At 41.5% G+C, this 16,813-nt stretch overlaps 2 protein-coding genes across 3 annotated transcripts; both read left to right on the top strand.

Moving 5' to 3' along the window:
* Nucleotides 1-3,933: 3,933 nt before the first annotated feature.
* On the top strand, nucleotides 3,934-8,698 carry mettl9 (methyltransferase like 9). 2 transcript variants are annotated; one of them, XM_047610089.1, is made up of 6 exons: nucleotides 3,937-4,100; nucleotides 4,273-4,434; nucleotides 6,252-6,442; nucleotides 6,515-6,724; nucleotides 7,247-7,431; nucleotides 7,526-8,698. In XM_047610089.1, the coding sequence occupies exons 2-6, from the start codon at nucleotides 4,339-4,341 to the stop codon at nucleotides 7,744-7,746; spliced, it is 903 nt and encodes a 300-aa protein (XP_047466045.1). In that variant the 5' UTR covers nucleotides 3,937-4,100; nucleotides 4,273-4,338; the 3' UTR covers nucleotides 7,747-8,698. The 2 variants fall into 2 exon arrangements, with proteins under 2 accessions (XP_047466044.1, XP_047466045.1); XM_047610088.1 differs by having other exon boundaries at nucleotides 3,934-4,434.
* A 1,451-nt stretch (nucleotides 8,699-10,149) lies between these two features.
* Nucleotides 10,150-15,965, top strand: LOC125022265 (ER lumen protein-retaining receptor 2). Its single transcript, XM_047608767.1, has 5 exons — nucleotides 10,150-10,434; nucleotides 11,905-12,005; nucleotides 12,246-12,404; nucleotides 13,012-13,264; nucleotides 14,679-15,965. Exons 1-5 carry the CDS (start codon nucleotides 10,344-10,346, stop codon nucleotides 14,711-14,713), a joined length of 639 nt encoding a protein of 212 aa, XP_047464723.1. The 5' UTR covers nucleotides 10,150-10,343; the 3' UTR covers nucleotides 14,714-15,965.
* The last annotated feature ends 848 nt before the right edge of the window (nucleotides 15,966-16,813 follow it).

Here is a 16,813-nt window from a genome sequence, read left to right as displayed (position 1 = left end):
AGGTCTGTGATAGATTCTATCGAGGTCTGTGATAGACTGTATTGAGGTCTGTGATAGACTGTATCGAGGTCTGTGGTAGACTGTATCGAGGTCTGTAATAGACTGTATCGAGGTCTGTGATAGACTGTATCGAGGTCTGTAGTAGACTGTATCGAGGTCTGTGGTAGACTGTATCGAGGTCTGTAATAGACTGTATCGAGGTCTGTGATAGACTGTATCGAGGTCTGTAGTAGACTGTATCGAGGTCTGTCTCTGTTTAAAGAAAATTTGTCTTTTATTTGCCTTTGATGTCACCCTGCAACCATCATGTGACTACACTTATTTTGCCTTTGATGTCAGCACTTTGTTTTGGTCTTGAAGATGTTGCCTAGCAACAGCATCATATGAACACTTTTATTTGCTGTTCAAGATGTTGCCTAGCAACAGCATCATGTGACCACTTTTATTTGTTCTTGAAGATTTTGCCTAGCAACAGGGGTTCCATAGGAATTTCACCTATGCTCTGTACCACTGAGTGTTCCTAAACATGGACGACATGACTGTTCTCCAAAGGTGAAGCCCCTGGTGGCTGACTGCAATATAGGTCACAAACTTTGCTTCTTCCATGTTAGTCAATGGACATGGATTAAATTAATAAAATCTAAGTGTACACCAAATCAGATTTTCTCAGATATATTATCTATCCTTATGTTCAGGTGTTTATTTTTCTGGTAACATCTATGGATTTTTTTAAAGAGAAATGCAGCATTAACTTTAACTTTCCACAGTTGAAGCACTCTGTTATGTGCAATATTTTTTCTTTTTATTCCTTATGTAATATATTTTCAATATCATGTGTCATATCAATCTGCAGTAACAATGAAACTTGTTTTTAAAGTAGTGCAATACCTTTTTCTATTACTCCTCACATTTCTTACTGTTTATAATAGCATATTGTAATGATGCTCTATCGCCTGTTATTTAAGCTTAAGTGTAATTGAAACATCTAATTGAATGAAAACATACGCTATGCTGGAAGTAGAGAAGAAAAGACTGGAATGGAGTAAAACTAGAGTTGTGTGTCCAGTATTACATTTAATAACTATTTCCACTCCTCATGATACAAATTATTCTCATTTCTATTTGTAAAATGTTTTCATTTGATCGTTTTCCTATTAACTTTGCTGCAAAGCAAATTGTCACAGTATTCTAAAATATATTGTTTGGAGCCATTGTGTTGAGTTTTTGTATTTTAAAAAGCTTTTCACTACAAAACCATGGGAGTTACAATACTGAACAAGACAACAACAACAGAGACAAGACATTTAAAGTAAAGTAAAGTGTTATTATTTAGGGTGTCATTTCTGGATTACTATTTTTGGATGTGACAATGATTTAAATAAGTAGTAATATTAATGTACTAATAATGGAAATGATCGACTTTTTTAACAGGTTTAACGGTTCTGCCCCCTATATCTTTCTGCTTCGGCTAAGATAGCAGCACCCTCCATGCCATCAGCTTCATTCTCCCTCCGTGCCTTCACTTTCCACAGTCCCTGCTTCAGACAAATGCTTTGTAAACACCTCTCGCACCACCATCATCACTTTAGCTCAGGAGACTCCATCCCAGCAGAGCAGCTGAACCAGATAGAGTGTCCCCAAACAACAAACTCCAAAACTGGTTGTGTATCAGAGAGTGACTGCACCCATTTGGACTCCTCCAGGCTTTTGAATGCTTTTAGTGACTTCTGAGTAGAACGCAAAAAAAAAATGGGGCATGATAAGAGTCTTTGATATGTAACCTGTGGAGTTTTGCCTTGTACTGGTCATATTGTATCTCTTTAAAGTGCAGTAAACTCTGACGGCCTGAAATCAGTGCTGGCGCCATTTTTCTGCCAATATGGTGACGTCAGTAAAAAAGTTCACGTAACGTCCGGACCTCTAGATGGAGAGATACAAAATATTAGAGAGGTATACGATATAGAAAGTTTAGATGACCCATTCTTTAACAAATACTGCACATTACAATAAGGTGATGTGAGAAAGCCAGCATTCAGTGATCAAATCTGTTTTCAGATCGTAACATAATTCGGCGTTCCCTGATAACAGGACTTCCTTCAGGTATAATCATGTGTAAACTGACATGCTATATGTGAGGAGGAATAATCACATCACTTCAGATCTCTAGTAGTCATGTTTCACATCAAAACCTTTACATACATGGAACATAGAGACAACACAAAGATAAACACTATAAAACTGTGACCATGTTCCTCCAGTTCAACAGCTGTAGAAGATGAAAAAGTTGTTTGTTGAGAGGCTGTGGCGCCCCCTATAGACCTCTGCCCTACATTACAATAACAAAGCCAATCAAATCAAGAGGCACTTGTGCTGCTTAGCATCCTAAACAGTAGCGAGCATGTGACTTATATTTTAGTAATCAGACGGGCCCTGTGAATTAAGATACTGAATTAACTTGTATGAGCTTGTATGGCTGGTTTCTCCCTGTGTGCTCCAACCTCATTAGTTTCCCCTGTGTCTCATTAATCCCTAAACCTGTGTGTGTGTGTGTGTGTTTGTGTGTGTGTACAGTAACCAGGCATAACATTATGACCACCTTCCTAATATTGCATAGGTCTTTCTTGTGCCTTCAAAACAGTTGTGATCCCAGTTTGGGATGAATAAAGTATCTATCTGTCTACCTTCCTGCCTGCATGTCTTTCTTTCTTTCTTGTTTGCTTGCTTTCTGACGGTGCCCTGCGGTATCTGGCAACAAAATGCATGTTGATAGTGTTGTTACTTAGGGTCTGGGTCCTATGAGTTGAGGGCAGGGGCATCTGTGACCCACAAATATTTGATCAATTTGGGGCATTCTTCATGTTTTTTTTAATTGTTCTTAAACAGTTTTTTTGTGTTTGTGGGGATGGCTGCTGTGATCAAGGAGTGTCATTACTATGTGATGGGGTGTCTGGTCTAGTCTAGGTGTGTGCTACATGTAAATAACAAGTAACACCCACAATAATGCCAGGTCCAAGCATTTTTCTTTTGTTGTATTAGTGTCAAGGTTTATTGTGATCTACTAAAGAACATAACAAAGACCTCACCTCTGAATGGTGCCATTCATTCTCTCTACCAGGCCGTTTCTTTATGAATGATAAGCAGAGCAGAGGCTTCTGTTAATCCTCAGATGTCCACAGACTTGTTCTTAAACTGTACTAACTTGGAAGTGAATTCATGTATTTAATTAGCTAGCTAAAACAACACTCCAGCATTACATTTGTGGGGCAAAAGTCATCAGCCAGTGTGTGAACGAGTGGACCAGTAAGGCTACAGGTAGGTAGCAGAGGTACAGAAAATGCAGGACTTTAAATACTTAGGGTCAACGGTCAGGCTGTATGAGAAAAAGTCAGGAGGTAGAGCTGGAGGATGTTGAGGACGTTGAGATTACCTCTGGTCATGACCAGAATGGTTAGGATCAGGAATGAGTACATTAAAAGGACAGCTGAGATGAAGTTAGAGGTTGACATGGTTTGGATATGTTCAGAGATAAGTGGGATAAGTGAATATATACAGTAGGTCGAAGGATGCTGGAGGTCTAGAGGAAGACCAAAATGGAGGTTTGTGGATATAGTGAAGGAGGACATGAGAGGAGAGGATACAGAGGACAGGGCAAGATGTAAGCAGAGGACTCGCTGTGGCGACCCCTGAAGAATCCCTAAGAGAAGAAGCAGAAGAAGAAGAAGAAGAAGAAGAAGAAGAAAGGTATCAACAATATATTGTAAGTCCCTCTTTAAAATGTTAAATTAATGTATTTATTTGCATTATTCTCTTTGAATATGTCATGAAAATGTATTTTCATCCAAAAAAAAAAATCGAAAATGTATTTTCATGACATGTATCATTTTAATAAAAGGGTTAAACTAACATGGGGGGCACATTTAACGGTAACTCAGGAAGTGCCGACAACACGGAAGTGGCTTTTTGTTGTCTTAAGGAGATCCATTCCACACAGCTTAAAGAGTACTTCTATATTTGTAACAAATTAGTAGACAATGGTTTCACAGGACTAAGATGACGAGTAAATAACAGTTGGCTTTCTTAAATTACCGCACCCTTCTCAGGTTTGTTGTCTTGGAACCGGAGACATGCTCTGGCGTGTTGGTTTACAATTGGCTACCATTTAATATTAAACGCATCTCACTCGCCACTCTTTCAGCCTCCTCTCGAAGGAGGCAGCCGCTGTCTGTCCGCTGTCCTGCTCAGAGTCTCTTGTCTATTATGTGTCATCTACAGCTGAGGACGCTGATTTTTGTTGCGTGGGTGCTGGGCTACGTCGCCTTCCTGCTGTCCGTCCGGAGGATGTGGACGGGGAAGTATGCCCGCAGCCCTCTCGTCCGTTCGCTCTTTGCGAACATGGTGAGCGAGAGCGACGCGGCCGCGTCTGAGACGCAGGAGGTATGAATGAACCCTGGTAGATGGAGATGCAAGGTCACAGCATGTGCCCGATTAGAGGCTAACAACATTTTAATGCACATGCGAAGAATAGACTCAGATGCGTGCACGTTTTTAAGTAATCAACTTTACAGGTTAAACTTGTCTAAATTTCCAATGGGACTTGGTGATGAGGGGTAAAAATAAGAAGGGAAGCAGTTTAAGAGGGTGTGATGATGTCGTCCAGACTTCATTTTTCCTTTTTCTTCACGTTTCTCATCTGTGATCATGTTACCGTGTCGATCAGCTGTTTTCAGTTGTGACCAAGATTCATACAAACAGCATCCTTTTACACTATAATTATTTACCGGCTATTCTCTTCCAGTTGAAACCTGGTTTGATATTTCTGCATTGCTCTTTTTTTTAGAAGATTGGCTGATAAGTACACCGATATGTATATATATTTATGGAATATCTGCAGGCTTGCCCATGTATTTGTCCTGCCACTTAAGTGACAGGCTGTCTATTCACAAACCCAGTGAGCAGTTTGTGTTTCACCCATCTGCAGCAGCAGCGTCTCTTTTGCTGATGTGGCAAGTCATAGTGATTCAGTGCTTGAGTCATTGGATTGGTGGCATAAGGCAGTGATCCTTAGTTACTGATAAAGGGATACTTTGCATGGGTGGCAAACTTCAAGATTTTCAAATTTTACTTATTAGTAATGTTTACGAAAGTAGCCCGCATAAGAAAAGAGAAAGTAGACGTAGGGGGAAAATAAACCACATGTTGGGCAATGTGTGGCGAAGTACTGTTATCACTTAATCATTTTGTGCTTTTATACAAAAGACAGGAAAAGGAGTCAGCTGATGCCAAACTTTGCCACAAAGTATTTGTGTTATATTTTCTACTTTTCTGCATAACAATGACTGGAAAAATTAGCAGATTTTCACATTAGTAAAAGTAGACATAGAGAAGCTCCGTCCTTTATTAGCTTAGAAGTTACCCTGGGCTCCTTTGTGACCTCTCATACTCTCAAGCGACTTGCTTTTGGAGTGATCTTTGTCGATCTGCGTATTCCAAACTCTTCAGAGATGATTTTGTAAACTTTTCCAACCTTTCCACCAATTTTCTGAGCTTCTTGGATATCTCTCTGGTCTGTGCCATCATACACTTCCATAAACATGTGTTGTGATCAGACTGTAAAAAAACAAGCACCTGATTTCTTAAACAAAGTAGATTGACTCTAATTTGGCCTTGAAATGAATGAATTCATCTTAGAGATGCACTTCATTCTGGCTCATTTTCCCAAATAAATGAATACACAAGTATAATATTATAGTACTGTGTTCTCTATGTCTACTTTTGGGACTTTTGTGAAAATTCGCTGATGTTTTGCGTCATTGTTACGCAGAAATGAAGAAAATTCTGATGGGCTTGAATACTTTAAACCGGGACCACGTATTGTACAGTGACACCATGCTTGATCGACTGAGGTCTTTCTTTCTCAGCCTCGAGAAGGGGTAGACGGTACCTGTTCCACTGTTTAGATATAAACTCTATGGTCCGGGGCATTCTTCATGAATTAAAAGCTTGTGTATTTTGAAATAATTTTTTCTCCAAATTGAAAGTTTGCCACTACTCTTGGAGCATCTGAGAACTACACAGGATCACACATAGACGTTAAGGACAGAAGTAGAGAATTGTCTGCGTTTTAGGACAGGGAGATGATGACTTATTTATTTCTGCTATTCTGTATTTGTGAAAAGTCAGGTTCAGTCATGGACACTAGAAAGTCTCATCCAGGTCAGTAAAAGCTTTGTAAACTCTCTCCTTCTCTCTAGTGGTATCGGTGCTGTCCTGACTTGCTGGGAGAATCCCTCCAACCCTTGTTCATCCAGAGCCACCTGGACTTGGGGACCAAGGCATTCCTCAAGCAGAGTGTGGAGAAGTCTGGTTGGATGTTCACTCAGCTCTATCACTCATTTGTGTCATCTGTCCTCAGCCCTCTGGTGTCACGCACCTCGATCAATGGGTAAGTGGCACTGACTCGTCTCCATTTCGCATGTAGCCTGCCTGTCCTCTGACTCCTCTGGCTCTGCCTCAGGTTTCTCGGTCGGGGATCTATGTTCGTGTTTTCTCCGGACCAGTTCCGACAGCTGCTCCGCATCGATCCAGACTGGAGGGCTGAGAGGCTCCTGGACCTCGGAGCCGGAGATGGTGGCGTCACAGAGGTGATGGGTGCCCATTTCAGGGCGGTCTATGCAACTGAGGTCTCGCCGCCCATGAAATGGCATCTCCAGAGGAGGAATTACATGTGAGTAGGGTTCTTCGCTTTCCCCTACTTCCACAGCAACTTAAAAACCAATCCCTCGCTCTGTTTTAGTTATTTTATTTCCCCTGTTTTATATTGTCATGTTTTTTACAGATTTTGTTGTTGTCAATTTTACTTAAAACACCATCATCAGCTTAAAGGAAAAAACAATGAGTTGAAGAGAAATGTATTAAGTGTTGTATAGGTGTTCATAACAAATACCAACTTTGTAACGTTTCCATTGAAATGTCGTGGTCAACGCTACATGTTATGGTATGTATCATATGAGCTGTTTCAGTACAGGTAATTCCTCTGCCCTTTGTTGCATTGAGCCCATATTAAGAGTCAGTCGTTTTTACCTTGTACTAACTATGATTTGGATGTTTTGTTTTTTTAATTTGAAAATACATGGCTTTCAAATGACTATTTGTTGAGCATCACTATATGGAACTCCTGTCTTTGGTGACCCTTGGTTATTAACCGAATACAACTCTCTTTTCTTGTGTTAACTGTTGTGGAGCTCAGGGTGCTGGGTATAGATGAGTGGCAGCAGACTGGTTTCCAGTATGATGTGATCAGCTGTCTGAACCTGCTCGACCGCTGCGACGATCCTCTGCACCTCCTGCAGGACATCAAGCGATCGCTAGTTCCCAGGACAGGAAGGCTCATCCTGGCTGCTGTGCTTCCCTTCCAGCCTTACGTGGAAGTCGGTCAGTTGGAAATCAGTGCTTCACATGCCAACAAAATATTGATAGCTGTTGATGTAACATAAATCAAACCACTGTGATTTTTTTTCTTCCTCAGGAGGCAAATGGGAGCGTCCCAAAGAACACATAATACTCAAAGGAAAGACGTGGGAGGAGCAAGCAACCAACATGTCCAATGAGGTTTTCCGACGAGCGGGCTTTGAGGTGGAGGCGTTGACCCGGTTGCCATACCTCTGTGAAGGGGACATGTATAACGATTACTACGTTCTCGACGATGCAGTTTTTGTTCTCAAGCCCTCAGATGTTAGCGAGGAGTGAACACTGAATGCATCGTGAGAATGATGGAGGCCCTTATTTTCCTAACATTGTCTCTTTTTCGGTGGCTTGCTGGATTTCAGTGCAATTTTCACAAGCTTCATACATAAGTATTTCTGATTTGTTAGGAAATGGTGAGTCAGGTGTGAAGCTCAGGTACTGTGTCTCCCGTTTACCAGCCATCTTGTGTGACAGTGATACCTCTACTTTTTAAACAAAACAAGAAGAACTGAGGCAGTTAGCCTATAATGAATGCCACTGAAGATAAAATCTTCTAATACATATCACCATGTGATAAGTATTTATCTTATAAAGTATGTTATTTGTATTTACTGTTGGCAATTCATCATTGTAGTTATTGTATTTGAATATGTCAAATGTTCAAATGTGTACTTTCATCTTTAGTGTCTAATGCAGGGGACCAGTGTATGCACACTAAACTTATCAATTTAAACTGGACTCCCTGTATTTTACTGCTAACATTTTTATGTCAGAATTGATGAGGCCTTCTTAAAGCAAGCCTGTTTAACTTATAGAGTATGTATCAAAGAGCAACCACTGTGGCTCTGCTAAGATGCAGAGGGTGAGACTGATAATCTGATTGTTAATCCGTTTTGTGCTGGGTGGCTGTGCTAGAGGTGTGCGCGCGTGTTAAATTAAGAAAGACTGTCTTTAAATTTCCTTTTTCTGTTACTCAACCTGGCTTCAAATCCACGTTGTGCACTCAGAAGCATAGTGCACCACCAACTGTTTAAAAATGTGCCACAATGAATGCAATATTTCTAAGGGTGTGAAATGAATAAAGAGTATGCATTTTTGTGTGATTCCTGGATCTTATTTTCCATGTCGTCAGCCAAGTGTAATGTGACGTTGAAATACTCTATGACTGTACCAGGAACAGAATAAAAGCATGCAAATCAGTTTGGGCTGTTTGACCCAAACACTTGACCATTCATTCTTTGGCGTCTCTCACTAGTGTCCTCCCTCAGTTAATGATTTCTGAAAGCTGGATTTAACTGAATTGTTGGAATGTTTTTGTATCCATCGTAATTCTCTTCAATAATCTTTTCTTTGAATTGCATGGTGTTTATTTTATTTTATTTATTTATTTTTTGTTTTCTTGGTGTATTTGTAGCCAGGAATACTGACTTCTGGTGTCTTCATACAGCTATCAACCACAACATTAAGACTAATGACAGGAGAGGTTAATAACATTGACCAACTTATACCAATCTATAGAGGCCACTCCGCTCAGTCCATACTAACAAGTTACATCCTGTTGCAATTCCACTCATAAAAGCAATAGAAAGGGAAGACATGCAGTCGGTGAATGCATATTATAGGCTCTGTATTTAATTGGTTTGAATTGTCGACACATACTGTCAGGCTTCCATATTGATTTATTAGAATAATTACTCAGGCAGAACATCTGTATTTATTTTGAAATGAGACCTTTAGCTTTTATCATATCAATTTAAAACATTAAAAAGTGAATAAACTGATTCCATTTCTTAAATTAACACCATCATCAGCTACGAGCATGCCGACATCCCTTCAATGAGATAAGCCTACATCTCTCTATCTTCAAACATAAACACTTTCAAGATGCTGTACATCAAAAGAAGAAATGATCAAGTGAAACTATTTAAGTGTTGTGCAACTTTTGCACTTCACTGGAAGTGGTGTACCATATCCATTGCTGTCAAGTAAAGACAAGTGAATTCTTACTCAGATAATTTAACTTTATTTGGGTTGTCCTTAAAATGACTCTAAATGCAGCGAAAACCTAAACTTCGTCTGAAACATGGGGTTTGTTATCATAGTTAGATCGCATAGTTTCAACTTCTCTACTTGGTGAGGCGCCAGCACTTGTCTTCTGGTCCTGTCACACTATCATTGAAATATATTTTCAGTTTCACTTAAAGATACTCATAAAAATATGTGTCTTACGTTTCTGTTTACCGTATCCTGTTGAGATACTGTAATGCATAGTATCTCAAGTGTGTGTGTGAGTGTGTGTGATCGTGGTCGACTTTGGTCGACCAAGGAAAATCAGAGGAATGATTCAACTTCTTTCAGGGGATGGCCCTAGGTGACTCCTAGAGGCATTCTTCTACCCCCCCCAAAAAAGACTGTCATCTCAACGTTCATTATTACCCTTATATGTGTTTCCTAATGAATCGTCTCCGAATGAATTGATAATCTTAAATTATTTCAACACAGCTTATTTCCTGATGCATTTCCTTGTACATGGCAACTTTAGAGCTGAGGGCGGATTCTCTGATTTCCTATCTTTATCGGAGAAAGTAGAGGCAACACTGGTGTAGCATAACTTATGCACGTTAGCCATCCCTCCCCTCTGATTGGATGAGCCCGCGAGCGTTTCCCGTCTTGCATTGGGCCCCGTCGTCCTGGCCACGTCCCCAAGCCACGTCGCGCTTTACTCGCCATTTTCCCGTCTTCTGGAGCCAGAATCGCTCTGTTCTAGCGTCGCGGTGCCATTCAGCACAGTCGGGTCTAAAAAACAATCGTTGCCGGAGATATACGGCGATCTTCGCGAGGTTTTGAATCGGCTTGCTTCACCTGGCGCTCCCAGAAACATGAACATTTTCAGGCTAACCGGCGATCTCTCCCACCTAGCAGCCATCATCATCCTGCTGTTAAAGATATGGAAAACCAGGTCTTGTGCCGGTGAGTGTCCTTAACTTTGTCTTTTGAACCCTTTCCTGCACAGAACCAGCGGCCTGGTGTAATTAAGCAGTTTAAGCCGAGGGGGTGAGAGTCTACAGGTTAAACTTGTGTAGTTGGAGCTCATTAGTGTTCCGGGCTAACGTTAGCTAGGTGGCTAGTAAAGACGTCCATTAAACCGGCGCGTCCCATTATTAAACACAACGTAAATAGAGTTCATTGATATTGAAAGTGTTAGGAACACGGATGAGTGGGACTTGAAGCTTGTTAAATGCTCCTGTTAAATGGTGAGAGGAAGCTCCGACAGCAGCTGTCCTGCTAGGTCGCTCTGATAACGCAGTGGGCCCCATATTAACGTTAGCCAGGGGACCAGAGGGCCACTGCGTGTTAGTTGGGTGTGCAGGGCCTCGTAATTTCAACTGATCGGCGAACCCGAGCTAAATTCCACGTTCCTCCCTGCTGCTGTTATCCCCATACGTCTTGCTTACGTTTCCTTTAGTCCAGCATGACCTCTGTGACGTGGCAGCACAGACTACTCTCAACTAATGGATGCAAAGTCAGCGACTGGGTATCTTGCCTCTTGATTTTGCATATACTTGGCGTGGATTTGTTGTATCTGGGCAACCCAGGTGACATTTTTGCAATGTTTTTTTCGGTTTCTTTTTTTTCAGTGATCAAAGGTTAGGGCCCTATCACTGCAAGATAGAGTCACCTGACTTATGTCACTAGGTTACTCCTGTTTGCAGTAGATTAACCCACAAACATCTGTACATGCAGGTCAATCACGTTTAAACTCTGTGATCTTAACTCACGCTGGTGAATCCCAATCCTTAATGCCGTACAGGTGATGAGTTGTAACCAACTGTAGTGTTAGCTGATGGTGTCCCCCTCCTCCTCCGAGGTGGGTGTGACTGAATGAGATGCGTGTTGTCACTTGCCAACACACCAGATAAACAGACAGGTCTCTTGCTGCAGGATCAGGTGAAGATGAAGCCTGTGCAGACATCATTAAACCAACACGTCCCAGCTGCTCATTAGACGGCATGGCTGAGCAACGTCACATGCCCCTAAAAGAACTACACGCACATGAAACTCATTAATAAAGGAAAGGGAAATGACACAAAAGCTTCTACATGTTGCATATTTGAAAGTCATGGTTGCAGTGTTTGCACGCAGACTGACTGCAGGAGGGAAACCTTTGTTGAATGAATGGATGAGACGTTTCTTTTGCGTAAAGTGGGCAGGCACACATTAGAAAGTAAGAGCCGTGGAGTGATGTGTGATGTTTGTGGTTTGCTTGTAACACGTCACTGTGTGTTGTTGGCCTGAGTTCATTGCACTTGTATGACCTGTAACCTTACCTGTGAGTACCTCTAGACTGCATTGTGATCAGTCAGATTGGACTGACTGACTAATCGCAATCTCTCCTGTGAACTTTTCATTTAAATGTTCCTCTCCTCCATCTCCCCACAGGTATTTCTGGAAAGAGCCAGGTCCTGTTTGCCTTGGTGTTCACCACTCGCTACCTGGACCTGCTCACATCCTTCATCTCCCTCTACAACACCACCATGAAGGTGAAGCCCCCCCCCCCCCATCCTGCCAACATGCACACCTCATCCTCACATCCTGTAGCCTTTTTCTTCCAAACGCTGAGTCCGTAGTGTTAAGGAGTTGCTAAAACAACAAGCCGACACGCCTGTGTTTGCTAAAAGATAAAGTTAACAAAATGTGTGAGGCTTGCGAGTGGCGTCGCTGTTGCACAGTAGTATCCACAGCAGGGCACTGAGTAGCGATGTTTTGTCTCCATCTTTTAGATCATCTACATCGGATGCGCGTACGCCACTGTGTACCTGATCTACATGAAGTTCAAGGCAACCTACGATGGGAATCATGACACCTTCAGAGTGGAGTTCCTGGTTGTTCCTGTTGGAGGCCTGGCTTTCCTGGTTAACCACGACTTCTCACCCCTGGAGGTCAGAGATTCTATGATGAAGTAGTAGTTTTCCCTCTTTCACTGTCCTTCTTTCTGTTCTGCACATGTGCGATGACACTTCTCAGCGTTTCCACCTGCAGTCACACTGCAATAGAGTCTGTCCCTCCCGTCTTTCTTTGTGTCATCAAAGGAAAAAATGTGGCCCTGGAGGCACCTCTTGGTAGCTAAGGCTACCACAGACACAGCTTTGAGTACTTTGAGCAGGTGTTCATTTGTCAACACATTTTGTCAACGTGGTAGTGTCATGAAATTTAAACTCTCAGTGGATCAAAATTAATTTGAAAGATGGGTTTGATCACATTTCTCACCGAGTACACATAGGATGGAACGTCACCCTGTTGGTAAAGATGGTCCAGCTTGGCCTTGCATATCTTACACGTAGCACAAGATACACACACACACAGATGTTGACCTCTGGTGAGCCTGGGGATTCACACACACAGTTACACCTGTCATTAGGCGGGAGCTGATAAAACTTTCGCTTGCTAGGCAAATATGTCCCAGTCTTGTTACTGCCTGTTGTGCTTGATACTTGTGTTGTAGTCAAAGTGTACATCGCTGCTGACACTCCCTCTTATTTGCCTCAGATCCTGTGGACGTTTTCCATCTACCTGGAGTCGGTGGCCATTCTGCCCCAACTCTTCATGATCAGCAAGACCGGAGAGGCCGAGACCATCACCACCCACTACCTGTTCTTCCTGGGTCTCTACAGAGCCCTTTACCTCATCAACTGGATATGGAGGTTCTACTTCGAGGGATTCTTTGACATGATCGCCATTGTCGCTGGAGTGGTGCAGACCATCCTCTACTGCGACTTCTTCTATTTGTATGTAACAAAAGGTGAGTGCTGCTGAGTTTTTTTTTTTTTTCTATTTCATTTTTGTAGAACAGTTGGAATATATATACAATATAATATAGACAATTCAGTCATGTATTGTTGGACAGACAGCAAACTTCATAAGAGGACAGAGACAGAACACAGGCATATAAAACTGATATTGAAAGAAAAACTACTGTATGAGTCCTTCAGGTAACCATATATCTTTGCGTCTTATTAACTAGTGGTGGTTTATACAGACATATTTGGCAGTTTGATCCCTGTTAATTGGAAGTTGTTTCCAGGTTTTGTCAGATACCAGCACTGAATTTTAGGGAAGTTAGCATAAGATGATGCACAGCTCTGAAGATTATCTATTTTTAACTGTTCAGCATTGCACAGTGACAATGAAATGTTGAAATAAAAAGTATATTTTTATAGACATAATGTTTCTTCTGAGCCCCTGATAGTTTAGGGATGAGCAGTTCTTCCTGGATTACTTTTGTGTTACATGAAACGTTACATTTCCTCTGACCCATAACAAATGGCTGAGCTGTACCATGACACAGTGTTTATATAGTAGACTGCTGCTCGTTGTGACCAGAGTCGCAAGTTCTGTGGTGAAGTGACAAGGCATCTCTCATGCACCATTGGCAGTTCAAATAATAACGATACACAGCCTTAGCAGAAAAGATGAAGCAGTAACAGAACACATTAAACATCAATCCATTGTCCATGTACGTTTCCATCCCATACGCTGTAGAGAGTCTGACACATGGAGGTAAACAGCTGGTGATCAGTTCGGGTGTTATTGAAGCATCACATTCAGCATTAACAACAAATGCGTTTTCTCGTGCTCACGGGTGAAGGCTGGACAAGCAGCTGTTTCTCAAGATTCGTAAACAGATGCAATGTCACATCGCAGCAATTAGGCTGGGGGTAGTGAGCAGACTGTGGTATAAGTGGTCCAACATGTCCCATTTGCAGCTTGTGCATTACTATTACTGTCACGCTGTGTTGGCCTTACAGTTAGAGCTTAAGATCTGTCTGTGCTGCCTTTGTGCTGAGAGCCACTTACAAAGGAGGAAGTGGCAGGCACAGATATCGCAATTGCTTCACCTCCCCAGAGTTCATGACCTTCAAGTTCTCGCCAGGTTATAGGTCATTAAATTTCTGTAACAGGACGCAGACCACCTGTGTGCTTCCAGTGTGTGTTTTTGGCTGTATATAGCGACCTGAAGACGGCAACCTCATTCAGAGTATGGCTGCAGTCAGTCTCTCACGTAATTTCACTTATGTCTTTAAGGCAACGGCTTTTCCCAGACAACCAAACATACAGGTTTTGAGCTGAATTAATAGTGATTGTGTCATGTTGCAGCCGTGTTGACGTTTTCTTTTCTTGCTGTGTTGACATAAATCTGCCCGATCTCATTTCAGTTCTCAAAGGAAAGAAGCTGAGTCTGCCAGCCTAAGCGCAAAAGAGGGGTGTTTTGGCAGACTCAAAGCGGAGGGTCGGAGTACAGGAGGACCCCCACACCCCCACCCTTTCCCCAAACACCTCCAACCTCCACCTCCGCTTGCTCCTCTCCCCACTTCCCGCCAGTGTAAGATGCCTGAGACAGAGAACGAGCCGGAGCCGCTGGCTGCACCTTCTCCTCCTGATCCACAATCAGTGGGACTGGAACGCCTCCAGAGGCTGGTTCCGAGGCCTTCGGGTTTCTGTTTGACGCATCTTGCCTTAACTTTTTTTTATTACTCTGTATAAAGGAAGAAAAAAAAAAGCAAGAAAAGTTTTCTACATAAAAATGTGTACTCTGAAGATTCGACACATAGAGCTGAAGATGTAAAATTGCCTTTGATTTGGCATTGTATGATACTGAAGCGGACTTGTTGTGGTGGGATATTATTGAGCGTTTGTAATAGTATTTGCAATCGAAATAAATGTGCATCTTTTTTTTTTTTTCCTTCTCTGAATCAACTTTGGAAGAAATCTGTTGAATCCTCATAACCCTGGTGGACAATTGGTTCATGATTTGCTCTTCTTTGTTGGACCAGGATAAATTCCCACGTGTAATGACCATTTCTTTAAGTTTCCAGTGCCCTTTGCTAGAATAAAAAAAACGATTTAAAGATGCCATAATTTAACAAAAAAATGTTGTTGAAATGCCAAGAGAATTAATGAGTATAAGTTGCCTCAGTGTACTTCTCTGTATTGAACAATGTGGTTATTAGGAATAAACTGAATGAAAGCACATGGTTTAAAGGAAACCAATAAACTGTCATCACTGTAAATGGCTTTTCCTCATTCGAACCACAGTCATTTAGTATGCTACATCAGCTAACTTCTAACTTGCTTAGCTCGGCAGTGGCTCTTGAGCTTTTCAGACGGCTCCTTTTTAAATGTTTGAGAACTTCCTGGTAACGTGCAGTATGTGAAGCCTCACTGCGGAACCTTTCTTCTTTTAAGTGCAGATGTATTTATTTTCTATCTTCTCGCTGGTTTCCAATAAACGAGTCCGTGGATTTGTGTGCCTGTTGTGCATAATTTTAACCATAGGCGCGTAATGGCGCAGAGGAGAGGAGCGGCTTAGGCGCTGCATCATTCTCAAAACATATCTGCTTCTGTTTTTACTTTTTTTTTTCCCGTGCACATCATTTCAAGTTTTCGTTTCTTTCCGGAGCATTTGCATGATGTTGCCACCACAAATAAAATCTTTATGAGAAGTGTTTGTGTCAGTGTTATGTTTCCATTAAAGGGAACTGTGCACTTATATTGTGAGGGAATTCTTAAAACTTACCTACATTACGCACAATGCAACTGCTGCAAAGTTGCAGGAAGCTCACTTCTTTATGACTCGTATATCCTGTAATAATAGTAGTAGTTTTAACCGGCACACACCAGGAAATAGTTTACCGTGTAAAGTCGAGTGTAATTCACTTTAAAGGAAATAATTACTATTACCTGTTTTTACCCTTTATACCTTTACATAGCAGCTTAAATGCAACTTTAAAAGTGTCCTCAGGCTCCACAATCCACTGAAAACTATGAAGCAATGTTTTATATCCACAACTCATGATATTGACATTTATATAATTTTAGAGGTGTATAAGAGAAAGTAATATTTTTTCATGTTTTGGGAAAAGATTGGGATCTCCTCTGTGCACAGAAACGGTCAGAAAATGATATTGCTGAACTGAACAGAGAAAATAAAGGTGCTGCTGCAGTCAATCAAAAAAAGTTGAACAGGAGAGAAACTGTGGGACATAAAAAAAGAGAATCTTATCTCAAGGATGAGATTTGGCGAATGGTGCACTGTTGAGCAGTACCCAGAAAGATTAAAAATGTAAAATGCAAACCGTAAGTCAAAACTACTCCAGCTGATACCTTACACACCTGGTCCAAGTGGCATTACAGTTCACAAGGTGACGGTTTTCTTCTTCTTCTGGTTTGAGGTTTGATTGGCTGTTGGCTTGAAGGTGTAATACCGCCACCTATCGGACTGGAGTGTGAATTAACAGAATAGTGAACATAAATAAATAAATAAATAAATAACTCCTTTCCATTAACCCTG

The sequence above is a fragment of the Mugil cephalus genome, chromosome 16 (genome assembly GCF_022458985.1).
Source record: "Mugil cephalus isolate CIBA_MC_2020 chromosome 16, CIBA_Mcephalus_1.1, whole genome shotgun sequence".
Lineage (NCBI taxonomy): Eukaryota > Metazoa > Chordata > Actinopteri > Mugiliformes > Mugilidae > Mugil > Mugil cephalus.
This window is presented reverse-complemented; position numbering and strand designations above follow the sequence as displayed.

Coding starts and splice junctions, on each gene's coding strand:
- mettl9 (XM_047610088.1), top strand. CDS start 4,258: ATGTGTCATCTACAGCTGAGGACGCTGATTTTTGTTGCGTGGGTGCTG. Junction 6,443..6,514: donor TCACGCACCTCGATCAATGG/GTAAGTGGCACT, acceptor GCTCTGCCTCAG/GTTTCTCGGTCGGGGATCTA. Junction 7,432..7,525: donor CCAGCCTTACGTGGAAGTCG/GTCAGTTGGAAA, acceptor TTTCTTCCTCAG/GAGGCAAATGGGAGCGTCCC.
- LOC125022265 (XM_047608767.1), top strand. CDS start 10,344: ATGAACATTTTCAGGCTAACCGGCGATCTCTCCCACCTAGCAGCCATC. Junction 12,006..12,245: donor TCTACAACACCACCATGAAG/GTGAAGCCCCCC, acceptor TCCATCTTTTAG/ATCATCTACATCGGATGCGC. Junction 12,405..13,011: donor ACGACTTCTCACCCCTGGAG/GTCAGAGATTCT, acceptor TATTTGCCTCAG/ATCCTGTGGACGTTTTCCAT.